Genomic DNA, 15,045 nt, shown 5'->3' with positions numbered 1-15,045 from the left:
CTCCTCCTGATCTTCCCTCTCCTCCCCCTTCTCCCTTCTTCTCCTCCTACTTCTCCCCCTCCTCCTCCTATTACCATTAGACAGTGCTAATACTAATACTCCCACCACCACCACTACTGCTGCTACTAATACCACTACCACTAATACTACTAGAGATTATAAACAGTATACATTTACAAGGCAACGCAATCAGCGAGTGAATTATCGGGATTTACCTGCACCAGTTCACTAGCAATGAACGAGAAATTTTCAATACACCGAGTGCGGTATTGAAAATGATGAGTTCATTGTTTCTGAACGAGTACAGGTAGTTCCCGATAATGCACTAGCAATGAGCGCATTAAAATTTTTATTATTCAAATTGAATACACTTCATAAAGAAACACTGCATCCCAAACTGTTGACAACGCACAAAGATACCTCAACTAGTTTAATTGGAAAATTCAAATTCGCAACCTTACCTTTCAATACAGATATTCCCCAAGCAGCTTCTTTTTTGGTGTTTTTAGAATTGCATCATCAATAAGAGAATCACTGTCTGCATCTGGCATATCGTCAAACTTTGAGTCGGCCGAAGCCATGGAGTAATGACAGTTGCGAGTTTAATTTACATCACGGCTATTACACCACGGTAATTACGTCAAGGAGTTTGTTTCGCTACAGCCTAGTCTCACGTGCTGCAAATCTGCCGATCATAAAATCGGAATTCGTATAGGGTATGAAAGTTGAGCCCTCATCATACTGTCACTTGTTGGCTCTCTTCCTGAGTTACACCGCTGGTTCTTGTCCGTGTTTTTTGGTCTACATAAGGTGACTGATCCATCATGTGTTACTAGTTCATTAGGCCCTGTCCACTGGCCAATACTTATTCCTAGAGTATCAGACTCACATTTCCTCATGTCTTTAATCTCGAATAAATAGCTTCAACCACACAACCAAGAACTGTTTTCCAGAACTCAAGAATTTTTTTAATCTTTTTCAACTTAGAGGTCACGTAAATCACACGACCTAACCATCACTAATGCAATAGCAGCCAATACGTTCAGAAAAGTTACAAATGAATTAAAAAAATAGAAATAAATCAATAGATAATCAAAATGTCAATGTTCCGTTGCTGCAGTCTAATAATTCAGGATGTTTTGTAATTCCATACAAGATAAAGCATTTCTGCACTCCCTTTTGGACCATAGCTTTGCAACCAAGTAGGCTCTCTTTCACTCTTCTGACATCTTATGGCAAACTTTAATCAAAAAACGACGAAAGCTAGGTGGAGTGGCTTCAGTAAACAAGTAAACAAGGTGTGCCATTTTTTATTCATAACAAGTAGATATTGGACAGTGCCCACTACCCAAACTGGAGATCTAGGTGTCTAATCTTTTCCGTCCTCTCGCCTGTCCGGCTTGCCTAATCCTACCAAGCGCCAGAATTTAAAACCTTAGGCGCCACAGCTCCAAGGATCTTTGAGGAACTTAAACCTAAAACGGTGGATGATTCAGAACCACATTATTTCACTTAAAACGTCCTTGCAAAATGCACAACCCACACTTTATAGAATTGTGTACGAGAGACTCGGATCAACGTTATTGACGACAGATGCTTATTCTTTTTTTGGGGGGGGGGGTGGGTAAAAAAATTTGCTCAAATTTGAGATACCAGCTAATAATATTCGTTCAACATAATTTATTTGTACATTTTTTTCCATCTAAATATTTATAAGATAAATAAAAATACTATTTTATAAATATAACATCAACATTATGTAAAAGTCATATAAAATATATAATATATAGGCTGCTCATGACAGTTGAGATTAAAAATATCAATTTCTATCCAGTTATATTGTTCCATTCTTGAATATTAAGAATTTTTGTCTTCAAAATACAATTTTAGACACGCTTTTTTTCTGTAAGAAAAAAGTAACCGTAAAGCACATATTTTGGTGTTAGATCGTTCCTCGTGCTCCCAAAACAAATGCAGTTTTATTAGAAGTGTTTTGACAGCTGCAACAAACATATTTTTGGACTTTGAGTTGAAAATGTTCCTTTACGCTTCAATAAGATTTTCTTTCATCATTTAAGTAATCAGTCTTGTGCCTTTTAAGATACACCTCTAAATATTACATCATGTCTGACAGTTTTTCATTTTTCCATTTTGACCGCAGCTGTAATAACTAAATTTTTGGTCTCTGAAGTTGAAAATATTTCTTACGATTCACCAATAAACTTTTTTGTTCTAGTTAAATACTCTCTCTTTTGCATTTCAAATACATCTTGTAAATAGTCTTTAATTTCTCGTAATTATTTATGGTCTTATACGTCTTATACGTATTTTTTCTTGGTGAATTTTAAAATATTTTAAGATTGACAGGGGAGCTTGGTTTTTGACGAAATAAATAACAGATCCAAGATGTGCAATATGTAACACACAAAAATGCATCATACGACTGTCACACACGATTAAGAGAATTTGACCTACTACACCACGAAAAATGTCAGTCCTGAATACTGTCTGTTCCTGCGTCCATTTATTGCCACATATCTCCTTGCAGACCAGTGGTATCCACAGTTATCTTGACAAACATTGTATCGTTCCGAATATAGCCACCTTGTCTCATTTCCATATGGGAAATGAATGTGGGGCATCCAGATGCTATGTTCATGTCTGATGTGGGTCTTTTAAAGCTTGAGCTGTTAGGCTCGGGGCGAAAGGCGTCATACGTGTCCCGAATCCTATCCTGGTCTATCAATCGAAAGTGGACCTTTTGGAGAAACGGCCAAGGTAATAAAGCATCGTATTCACCTCTCATGACAACGAAGAACATGGACATATGTGTTCCTTTGCCAACGCCGTCTCCATTTGGGTAGAGACGAGCACAAACTTTATATCCAAATCGTCCTACATAAAAAGGAGGGCTGTAAATAGATAAAGTCTTTCCAGCGACAGCCTCTTGGAAGCGTTGGCTGTAGCGGTCGATCTTCCAAAAGTAAGTGCCATTATAAGACGTAGCTTCCAGCATTTGAATCTGCATATCATGATCGGATAGTTGAATGTCGTGCAGTGCTAGTTGGTGCTCATTTCTTTCCAGTCGGCGCTCGGACTCACGAGTGAGAGACACGGCGGAGTTTGGACTGTAATCACTAGCACCTTTCGGATTGGCAGGGGATAATTTCAAACGGGCCACTTCACCGTGTAGACTGCTCACCTTCCTCTCGTGTTCTCGCAACGCGTTCATTATTTCTTCCATCTGAGAAGAGACAACATCCCCTTTAGTTCTAGATGCTTCAAAAACCTTCAAATTACCAAGCAGTTTCTCAGTGGTCCTCTTTTGTTCGATCATGGAGTTTTCGACCATGGACAGCTTTGTCTGTTGCGTTTGTATGTTTTGTCTTGCTGCTGCCAGCTCCGCTGCTTGATTTTGTAGTTGATGCTCCAAAGCAGTTTTCTCTTGTTCAAGATAACCTATCTTCTCTTCCATCTGTTTTGATTTCTCGTTACATTCATGGCTCGAGTAGTTCATCATTTTCAAATGAGACTCCATATTCTCCGCAATGTGTTGATCAATTGTTCTTTTGGTGCCCTGTAGGAAAAAAGTGAACAAATACATGTTAATGTTCCTGCAAAAAATCATCACTAGCATAAAATAACGCACCAAACATCTGATAAAAACTGACTTGGATGGTGACAATACAGATAACATAAGTTTCTTTTTATATTGGATTCCGATCTGCTATTTTCTACTCTTAGATCTTTTCTCGCTGAGACGGTTACCGTTAAATCGCCTATTGCAACGAAAGATAAACCAAAATAGACCAGAAGCAGTTAACTAACCTTAAATTCACAGCCATGAATACTGAAAAGACAAAGATGTTCAGCTTCGAGACATTGTGTGGTCACGTGTTCTTGCATCGTGTCTCTTGGTATACCTTCTTCGCCACAGTTTAAGATGCACTGGATAGGAAACTTAGGGCAGACTTCTAAATGGTCCTTTATAAGACAAAATATAGACTTTATAAGACAAAAGACTTCTAAATGGTCCTTTATAAGACAAAATATAGACTTTATAAGACAAAATATAGACAAAATATAGACTATATAAGTTGAGGCCAAGTTGAGCTTCTATGTAATTGAAGCAATATGATAACTATGTTAATAATGCCCTGTGTTAACAGCACTCTTAACTGACAAAACAAAATTGATACACATTTTTGACAAACATGAACTCAATAGATCTGTACATGCACTGACGTGAACCTCAACGGACATTTCTCTACATTCATACTTTGAGACGCGCGTCGAGCCTTTCAGTGTTAATTCATCATTTTCTTGCAGTTATAGAGTTCGCTTATTTTGTTTTTGTTTTAACGATGGAGTTGATCATCTCACCTTCATATTACTATGCCGTACTTTACCACCACAGTACGTGCACGCCACAGCTCTGTTGATGCAATCTTGCTCCCTGTGCGCCTCGAGGTGTCTTCTCTCCACATTATCACCACACGCTTGACATTTAACAGCACCGTGCTGGCAGCTATCTTCGTGTGCCTGTCAAAAATGTAGAGGATATATATTTCAAAACATTTAATTAATGTGAACTCTGCTTTATCAATTTTCCTTTCCTCTTTTCGATGCTTCACAACGTGACTTGCAGTATATTTTACATTTGAAAGTCACGCCACGCATATCATGTGAATTATAAGAGCTTGTCTAGCAAGGCCCTGGCTAAAGTTCTAGAAAGAAATATCTTTGTTTTACAGTTACACGGGAAACAAGCTCTCGCAATACCAGACTGCGGCACCTGCTTAAGCTGTCATGTTTTCACGAACCTCACGGCCTAGTCGAGATAGTTGAATGCCGGAAAATTTCGTAACATGCTTGCGTGCGTGACATTCTTGGTTAGTATTTGTCTTAACTGAAGCTTCTCGAAGATTTGCACATTTCGGCGACGAGATATACATTCAATACATTCTAGCCAAGAGAATTAGAGGTTGTTCTCATAAAGTCTGCAGATTTCAACAACAGGCTGTTCGTAAGGACAAGTGTTGGATGCAGCCGGGCAAATTCAAAAGGCGACTCTATGTTGGTAATGCGATGAAATTGTATGTAAGTTTGCACGATACATACATGCAGGTGTCGGAGCTCTCCTTTCCATTCGCATCCCTTTTTATTAAATCGGCAGAAACACTGGAGATTTAGAACTTCTCTCTCGCAGCATTTATCCCTAAAAGACTGCTGTCTCGAAATCGATTCACCATCTATCGCACATCCTGGGTTTTCTTGTCTGAAAGGAAGAAAATTCAAAGTTATTTAATTATAAAAATCATACTCTGTGCCTATTTCCGATACCTGATACGTCTTAAGTCGTTGAATTCAGACGGCATTTCCTATCCGGGGCGGAAAAAGTGTTGGACGTAACTCGGAAATCATTCCATTCACACCCTTCTATGGACATTTATGGCAGACCTAACGATCTGAATTTGGACAGATAGTAGTAGCTAAAACATTTAGACTTACCCTAAGAGATGTTCCAGACAATCCTTGCAAAATCGATGTCCGCATGATGTCTGCCAGGGCTCATCAAAAACCCTGTTACAGATCGGGCATTTAAGCCTCTTGTCTACTTTGTCTACGAATTTTGTATCCACCATTTCGTCGATTGTGACAACCATAATTTACTCGGTGAAGTGAGTCTCACTAAAGCGTCCACAAGTGTATTCTTCTGATTTGAGGTTCTGTATGAAGATAAATGCAAAGACTTCAGTCAAGCTATTGCGTTTACAACTTTACTCTGACTAGAGATACATGTACTCATATAGTTGAACCAAAACAAGAGTACGTGACTCTGTCCATTTTCATGCATGACGTCAATTTCGAGAATGAGCGTGGCTTTTCGAGGTGCATGTCTCGCAATTAACTATGCAAGAGAATTGGCAACTAAAATAAAGCGTTCGGCATATATATAAGAGAAGTAACCTTTAATAATAATTAAAGAAGCAAATTCCATCAGCCCTTAGTTGTTGCTGGGTAATCTCTTGGGGAAATGGTAGTCTTACTTCGAGTTCCACTACATCGACAGTACGTGTCACTATGCAGTTGCGTAACTCAACTTAATATGCACGACTTGTCAGGTCGTTCCATTTCATCTGCGACAAAAGACATGGATAAATAGCCGTTGTTTTCGAACTACTCTACGAAATACGAGTGGGAGACAGAATCGAGGGGCTCATCTTTACGTGCAATCGCTTAATTGAAAGCTCGAGGTGCCTTTCGAGTCTCACGTACCAGTGTCCCACGTTGACGTCATGAATAACACGCAAATATTCACTTGTTACCGCCGGTTCTGTTTGGTTCCAAGCATCGCCTCTTTCAAAGTTCAAAACTGCCTTGTTAAAGTTGCTGATGTATGAATAAGCGTTCTATAAGTTATTTTACGAGAGACCGATAATTATTCGACCGCTTTTTGGCTAATAATTTTATACAAGGGCCGAAGTCACGGGCCGAAGTCACGTTACAGTTCAGACGTGAATGGCGTTGAAACTCATCTACCTTTACCTACAAGCATTTTTTTTTCTCAGTGGAGAGTTGATATTGCATTAAAAATTAAGAGAATAATTTACGGAAAGTCTTACCATCATCCAACTTTTTTCACTTGTCTCCTTTCATCTTTGAGTTTCCGTTCAAATTCAGCAGCAACAACTACTCGGTGCTGGAAATCTATGTCACCCAATAACTGTAATCATCGGAACATAATAATAACCCTCTAGATTACCGGGTGGTGCAACTTTTCTATATACTACCCGTGCTTAAAGAGTTCCTATAAGTGTTTTGGGAAAATCTGAAAGCTGCATGTGCGTATCCAACCCAAAATAGTCTTGAAAGCGCCCTCTTTCAGTTTCATAGGTGCGTCAGAGAACATTGGATACGCTTCCGAATATTCCATGAAGTGTTTCAACGACACAAGCATAGATAATTCGTCATCTGCCGGCGTATTCGGAGAGCTATTTCTGAAACAGATTCTAAGGAAGTCGTTTGATAGACCGTCTGATTTGGAAAACTGTAGACAACCGGAAAATCTGAAATCTGCTCATGTAATTTGCTATAACTAGGCACATAGATAAATATGCGATAAATAGGCACACAGAATTGAAAGAAAAGGGAATTTTTTCTATATACATTTATATTATTTCACTATGATGCTGCCGGCTGTGGAAAGAGAAATTACAAACCGTACATGACGTCAGAAGGAGGGGGCTCCCCTTTCTTTTATTTGACAGCGTTGTCACGATTATATTGATCGATAAATATATCACAAACCATAATATGACGTCAATGGAAGGGGGTTCCCCTTATTTTTCGGGTGACAGCGTTGTCGCCAGGTGATTTTGCACCCATAGGACTTATTGAAATGCGTAATTCATAGGGATTTAAGTGCGTGGTCCGATAAACCAAACAGGCAATCCAACTAGCTTACGCAAATGGGTATAATTTATTCCAGTATGTTATTATTCGATCCAGAGAAAAGAAATTAAATACATTTGAGAAACTGAACAAGATCTATCGACACATTAACACACAAGTCAAACTGTTAGCTAGAATTGCAGCGCTGATAACCTACTTCAGTGGCGATGTCTAGTAGGATTGTTTCACGGTATACAGGTCAGCAACAGATATAACAGATCAGGGTATAACAGAATACGAGTCAGCGCGACAGGTCAGCAAAACATGATGGTCACCTCGAATCTAAAACGTCTGAACTCAAAGCAGACTTATTCAGGTGGCTGAATTACGTAACTTAGTGTCAATCGAAGTCAATCAGGAAATCAAGTTAATAATTCATTGTATTAACGAAACAGTGCGTTTACTGGGTGACGTCAACACTGCTTGTTTTATGTGAGGAACACAACCTCAAATATCAGTCGCCACGTTATGTCTACTTACTTAGACTCGCTGCGTTCTGCAGTGCCTCTTTCAACTCCAGGGAAAGGAGTTGGTGCAAAGCATCGAAACCGATCACAAAACATGCCAAGTTGTAATTTACACCATGTGTATTATTTCTCTGTTGTTCGATGGACTTGCATTACATGGCAAACTCATCAAAACATACTAAAGCATACAATAAAGCGTAGGAATTGATGATCATTTTCGCTAGTTGTATTTCTCTACTGGTAGACTAACCTGCCTAAAATGTCCACTAGTCGCAGAGACATCTGGGCCTTAATGTTCGTTCTTTGACTTTTGATGTGAAAAAGGAAGGTTTTGAGTTTAAATGTTCCTGTGCATATGACATTGTGGTTGGAGTCGGGAATGCTGAAGGAAGCGAAAGCGCAGAAGACGTACTTCCGCGTGATTGAATTTTGGACTCCCTGGTGATTAAAAGGTTTACCTGATGCTTGGGAATTTTTTCTTCGGGGACATGATGTTAGGGAGCTTTCCCCTAAAAATTTGGCCTGTGGGTCGATGCGTTTACTGTTTCTGAAGGTGCTTACCTTGTGCATAACATATGATGTAGAGTTGAGTTCAAAGTGTAAACGAGACTAAATTACTGTCGCGTGACTGAATTGCTGTCGCAGGTGCATGTTGCGCACTGGAGGACGTAAAAGTTGGTGATTTTATTTTAGGGTTTTTTTTCTACTTGGGACGCCTAATAAATGTACAAGGGTTGTTTGAAATGGATAAGTTGTGGTTTTTTCTCATGATTATTATAATCAATTAAGTGATTAATGGATCATTCGTGTCTCTCAGTATGACTGCAGATTGAAACTGCATGATTACAGAGGTCAGATAACATCAACTTTCCGACTAGAACTCTGAAGCCTTTCTAAACAGTGCGGGATAGTTATTAAATTTGGTAATAACTTTACGTCAAAACATGGTGACCATTTGGGAAATCGAAAATTTTCGTTCCCAATTCGGAAAGTCCCTTAGTATGACTGCAAATCGAAACTGCACGATTGCAGATGTAAGATAAGAACCAACTGTCCGACTAGAACTCTTAAGGTTCTCTGAAGGATAATTACTCATATTATTGAACATTCGAGCAGTACTGGTACTATTACCCTCATCCACAGAAACTCTTAGACTAATTTTGATGTTTTAATTAAAAAAAAATACTAGACGCATAGCTGCGTGAAGTCGGGCTTTCAATATCGCACATCTGGAGTTATCTTTCAGCGACTGCCATATTGCCATTGTTACTGTCGTCACGCAGTTTCGTCATTGCTGGTCATGAATAAGTCTACTTGTGTTTACTTTTGTCTGCTGGAGTGAAATGAATGTTGTTATGGTACTAGACAACAATCAAAATAATATATTACCATATGGGAGTAGGTTCCTATAGATACCAAAAGTTGAAATTCAAGGACTTTTGAATGACTTTGAAGGCCAAGTTTTAGAAAGTTGAAGGACCACTTTTTAAATCGAAAGGTTTGCGTAAACAAATTTAAAATTAGTTCATATTATTTCTCAGCTTTTCCATGAAAGTACTGTAATTGCTCAAGAAAAAGCATTGCAAAAATCAAGCTCTAATCCTTAAATTGAAGTAATTTCAAGGCCTTGAATTTTTTATTTTTAAAATCAAGCATCTTCAAGGACTTTCATGACTTTTACGAACCCTGTATAGGTAATGTATTTGCATTTCACTGCAAGGAGAAGGGAATTTTTTATCTATTATGGGCACCGGGTCATAGTTTGTTGCCAAATATTCACCCAAGAGGAGTTTTCAGAAATCGGTAGATTGAAGTAATATTACTGTTGAATAGCTCATATTGTTTTTAATAGAAAATTCTCCGAATATTGAATATTGGTGATGGCCGTTACAAGAGTAACAGTGCTATTTACAGTTTTATTATATTCAATTAGAGGCATTTGACTTTTATTAAATACCAAGAGGGAATACCCATATTTTCGTGGGCCTTTTCGTGGGTTTAAAAGTACATGTCATACAAAAAACTGAAAACCACATAATTCATTATTATTTCTTACAAGATTTTCGAGAATTGATTTGCTGTCAACTGAATCAGACAATATTCCTTCACTGTAATCACTTTTAGGATCTAAACTTACTTCAGTTCCACAAACATCAACAGGTTTTGGCAAATCATCTGACGGTAAATTGAAAGGTGAATTTTCATATAGTCTTCTGCCATACTAAACAACATTAGATAAGGTGTTTGAATTCCAGTGGAGTTGCAGAGTGATTGGACAGCCACAGCACAACTCACATTGAACTTTCTGGTTTCACAGGCATGACTCTGAAAGGGGGTAGTATTTTGAACCTTATTAATTTTAACCCCTTTCAACTCAAATACATCATTGTTATGTATACCCTGAAAATGGTGTACTAAGCTATTCAGTGATGATACTTCAAGCAGCACACATGTACCATGAAGATGGCTTCTACCATAAATATCCCTTGCATGAAAATCGAATATTTTCAAGCCCACATTACCTTTACAACAGATAGGCACTGCAGTACATCCTATTGTCAAGACAAAATTGTTGAAATTTTCGGATATAAGTGATTGAAAGGCTCTATCTAAGGAGGTACAGTACTGATATCCTTCTATTGTAGCTTCTTGATGAATAGTCCCCGTGTAGCTCTCACTGTATTGAAGTTCATAGTCAGTCTTAAACACATTTAAAAGTGTGGGTAATTCTGTCTGCATTAAAAAGGATTGTCTGGTTAACTGAGACAAACTTGAATACAACTGATTTCTAATATTCATTATAATTGACACGAGATCATTAGCAGAATCGATTCCTTGTTTGTTATTGTAAATCAAAGAGCATAAACACATTGCAACACATTGTTGTCCTGAATTTTGTCCAAATACCAACTCATTAGCTTCGCTATATGGTGCCGTTATTGTTTGCTAAGGTACATTGAAGTAGGACCAGGGTTTTTCTCTTTATCTGAACTCAGTTGAAATTTACAATAGCTTGATACGTGTGTCTGACTCTTATAAAGATACATGGGTCTATTACAAGAAAAAATTGATAAATACCGACTTGCTCTATACTTCAATTTAATTATCCTTTGATATACCATCATAGAACAATTCAACAAATACCTCTCAAGTTGTGTAACTTTATTTAATCTTATCCCCTTCGTATTAAGCTTACAAACATTCTTTGTAACTATTCTAACATTCACATAGCGACGTAGCCAAGAGGACTTCAGTATGCTTGTACAAATACTCTCCAACAAATCAAATTCAAGCAAGGAATTGTCCACGAAGGCAGCCATTGCTTTAAACCATGCGCTCTAGTGTTCATTCTACGCATGCACTTACACTTCACGCATGCGTTGTAGTGGAACGGTGTTTTGTGACTGAACGCAACAAAAAAGCCGAATTTATAGCGGTGCTCCCACGCGCGCGAAGCGCGCGTGGAGCAGAGCCCCATTCCCATGGAATATGGTCAACCTATTTTCATTTGGTTGTCACGTTACTGACCGGGCGTACATTCGTTCTTGCCCTCCTTCATGTATGCTATCACGAAAATGCTATATGATCACATTTAAAAATATGGCGTCCGCACGGCCGACCTTCAAAATTTTCAGGTCGGAGTTTTCGTTCATTTGCGATCGAGTTAGACCTTGTGGAACTCAGAATGTAAAGTAACAATGCTATAGAATACTCTGCTTGGAAAAGAATGGATATCAAGGTCTTAAAGGCGACAGAATAAGCTCTCGAGTCAACGACACTACGATTCGCTAAGACGATGCGAATTATGGACTTAAAGTGAAAACCGAAGTTTCGGACTTCAAGCAGGGCCAAGCGACAATTTGACGATTCGATGGCCCGGTAAATGTTATTTTCAAGTAACAATATGTTAAAAAAAGGATTGTTTAATAGAAGATTTTGCGTCAAATCCAAGTTTTTCAGAATTTTCAACATAACGCTGCGCAATTTCTGGCATTGAAGGCAAGTAAACAACGATCTAAGCATAATGAATTTTACCGGGTGGGCTTTCTCCACGCAAGAAATTCGTACGTTTTTCGCTTCTAACAGCAAATCAAAAACTGTTTTGAATAAATCTGCCGTCCCGAGATAATTCTTGGCCATTTTAGTCTTGCATCCTATTGATATATTCCATGGAACTTGACATCTCTTCACTCACGGACAAATTCGCATATTTCATTTTGAAATATGATCCACATGCCCGTTTGCACACATGCGAAAATATTTAGCGATTTTTATCTTTCATTTTGATTTTTGAGTTAAAACGTAATATGCACCTATCGCTTTTTTCGCCGGAAATAAGTTCTTTAATTTTTCTTCTTTCACTGGAGCTTGTTTTTGGGAAAAGATGATTTTTAAAAACTTACTGCGCGTTGTCAGTTTGCTTTCTTGGTTTCTCCAAAATTTTGACTTTTCACAGGCACGTGTTACAAGTAAGTGTGAATGGCTTTAATCCATACTGAATAAGTTTTTGGCTAAAAATTTTGAATATATGTAAAGAAATTTGATTGCAAAATTTTCACTTATTGGGAGCTCCGCTTTTAGGCTTGGCTAAATCTAAAGGGGAATCCTTGTTTACAATATTTGCCTCATTAGCATAAGCAATTCAGTTTCTGATGGAGCTAAAAATAAATCAGTTCTGAATATCGAAAGGTCAAAGTACGATTAACTCGGCCAATGAATACGAGCCTGATGCATTGAATACTTTTTGTGCAACACGGGTTTAAAAACTCAAAATTTTACATAGAATGTATAAGCCCATTAGCGCTTTTGCCACCTAGAAATTTTGCAGTTTTTGATGGACTATTTCTCCTTGAATATTACACCCAAAGAGAAAAAAATTTCACCATTTACTAAGGTTTTCTAGCTCTTTAGCAGCCTGAAGTCAATTTGTATCTAACATGCTTCTTTCTTTACGCAAAGCCGTATGCAAATGAGCAAAAATTTAAACAATGACGTCAGCATGAATCCGCCTATATATTACCTCGTGCGTTTCCTTCGGAAAGCCCGAATAGTAATGTGCGATGATTGTTGTGCAGTGCCAAATCAGTCATGTTAAACACGAATACGCGCTAAATAAGGAAGTCTTCCCTGGGAAGACCCAGGCTCATTTGTCACTCCCCGTTGACGTGTGCGAGTCAATTTAAATGCTGGTAGACGAACAAAAGGAGCTAATAAGATATATATTGTTTACTTCCACCAGCATGGTGGCATGAGGTAACGTGCGAACCACTTACTTCGATCTCAAATTTACCGCCACAAATAAAGATAGTTTTCATTGGAGAAAGGAAATACAAATCTAAAAAATTATTGTATTGTGATGACGACATAAAACAATTTTAAGGAATGCGCTCGCTGTTCACTGCTTTGGAGTAGCTGTAGCTCAAGCTGACTTCACTCTAAGAGTTCTACATCACACGACGGTTGATTGACAAATGGTCCAGTGAGACCTAAGGCTCCTTTTATAGCGCGCCTTCGTGTTTAATCTATCTAAGGTTACTTCCCACCTTCAGAGACCGAAAAAAAGGCCTAACGTTTACAAAAAGAACAATTTAAAAATCTCAAAAAGCGTTCGACAATTTAGGAAAACGTATTTTCGAATAAAAGTTAAGAAATCAGGAAGGTGTCATAATCTCGTAAATAGGCGAACTCCTAGAGGAATATTCTTGGAGATTTCATGTTATTTGCATAATTTATTTTATTTACAGCGCGCACTGGACAAAATTCCCACGGGTAAGTTCTCTCTTAGAGGAAAGTCTTTTTTCATGGATAAAAAACATAAATAACAATTAGAGAGGAACCCTTGGGCAAAGAAAAAGAAAACAACGGGCCTAAAGAGGAGAGAAATGGCATCCTTATTTAGCCAGAAAAAAAAAAAAAAAAACAGTCCTGGCATTCCTCTCCACGCTGGCATCCAAATTACGAACAAAGAAGTCGCCATCAAATCTACATTTGTCACACCTAGGGTTAAAAACGAAGTTTCCTCTCAACAAGAAAGTACCACCCTTGATACAAAAAGATCGGCAATCGCCTCGAATCGTAGGAAATCATGAATAAACCTTCCCGAGGGAACTCATTTCAGCGATAAGGGTATTCCTTAAGCTGCCTTTCGATTCGTTGTTTTTCTTTTCAGCAGTTTCCTTAGCTTTACCTTTTTTTTGCCTCGGGTTTTTCCTCTGCTAACTTTGCCCATTACTTAACGTTCAACAGAGCGAGATCAAAAAAAAAAAAAAAACCTGACTGCTATGGAATATCTTGATCCACTGTCATTGACGCTAGGAGGTCTCGCCTTCCCATTGGTTCGCGGTTTCAGGGGGCGAGATAATCTCCTGGTGTGGCGCTAGTTGTTTGCAAACCTTCAGGAGCTAAAATCTCGTATTTTATTTTGAGAGGAATGCATCCACTTTGAGAGAATTTATAGGGTATGTAGATCTCACCGATTTTCGAGAAATTCTGCCAAAAGATTCCAGAGATAATTACGAAAGAAAGTGTGTCAGGGAGTTTTGATATATGAAATTTTTTTTTTCATGGTGTCCATTTACGCAACACATTTTTCATATTTTACCCTGCTCCAACTTTAGATGCGGATATCTAGACAACCAACCAGAATATCGGAGAAGTCTGACACACTTTTGTTGATTGATACCTTGTGAATAAGACTAGACAGCCATTTTGCTCTTGCTTCGAGATCCGATACCCCATAAAATCAAGAAGGACCCTCCGTCGTTTCACGCCTTGCCAGCTCCTGACACCCCCTAAATGAAAAAAAAAACGCCTAAATTATATTTTCATCGTGAACTGCATTTATTAAGCTTTCTTTTGATGCATTGTTTATTAGGGTTTTCTCGAAACTAGCGCTCGTACGAATTTTTTTCTCGAATGACACCCGCAAAGGTGGGAACTAACCTTAAGGAACCGGATCATGTATGGTTTTCAATGGGAACAGAATGGGGGGTCAAAGAGGGAATCATTCGCCGCTAACAGAATATAAAGGGCGTACCATAGGAAATTAACTGCCCATGATGGAGAATCACCGGGCGCTTTGGTTCGAAGGCCGACTAACGCTGAGCCAGGGTTAAATTACCCA

At 38.4% G+C, this 15,045-nt stretch overlaps 1 protein-coding gene across 4 annotated transcripts; it reads right to left on the bottom strand.

Moving 5' to 3' along the window:
• Positions 1-1,665: 1,665 nt before the first annotated feature.
• LOC111334112 (TNF receptor-associated factor 3) lies at positions 1,666-8,190 on the bottom strand. Of its 4 annotated transcripts, none has more exons than XM_088725253.1 (7): positions 8,173-8,190; positions 6,627-6,727; positions 5,512-5,729; positions 5,122-5,278; positions 4,384-4,542; positions 3,829-3,984; positions 1,666-3,577 (listed from the first exon to the last, which is right to left on the bottom strand). In XM_088725253.1, exons 3-7 carry the CDS (start codon positions 5,664-5,666, stop codon positions 2,525-2,527), a joined length of 1,680 nt encoding a protein of 559 aa, XP_088581379.1. In that variant the 5' UTR covers positions 5,667-5,729; positions 6,627-6,727; positions 8,173-8,190; the 3' UTR covers positions 1,666-2,524. The 4 variants fall into 4 exon arrangements, with proteins under 4 accessions (XP_088581379.1, XP_088581380.1, XP_022795536.2 ...); XM_088725254.1 differs by lacking the exon at positions 8,173-8,190 and adding an exon at positions 6,280-6,393 and having other exon boundaries at positions 6,627-7,441; XM_022939801.2 differs by lacking the exon at positions 8,173-8,190 and having other exon boundaries at positions 6,627-7,441.
• Between the last annotated feature and the right edge of the window lie 6,855 nt (positions 8,191-15,045).

Source organism: Stylophora pistillata, chromosome 6, assembly GCF_964205215.1.
Source record: "Stylophora pistillata chromosome 6, jaStyPist1.2, whole genome shotgun sequence".
NCBI lineage: Eukaryota > Metazoa > Cnidaria > Anthozoa > Scleractinia > Pocilloporidae > Stylophora > Stylophora pistillata.
Note: the sequence above shows the minus strand (reverse complement) of the source record. Positions and strands in the feature narration are given on the sequence as shown.

What these genes read in the sequence shown, in the direction of transcription:
- LOC111334112 (XM_088725253.1), bottom strand. Translation starts at nt 5,666, where the DNA reads ATGGTTGTCACAATCGACGAAATGGTGGATACAAAATTCGTAGACAAA. An exon ending in GAGAGCTCCGACACCTGCAT is followed by an intron (nt 4,543 to 5,121) that starts GTATGTATCGTG and finishes CATTTTTGACAG; the next exon opens with GCACACGAAGATAGCTGCCA. An exon ending in TTCATGGCTGTGAATTTAAG is followed by an intron (nt 3,578 to 3,828) that starts GTTAGTTAACTG and finishes TTTTTCCTACAG; the next exon opens with GGCACCAAAAGAACAATTGA.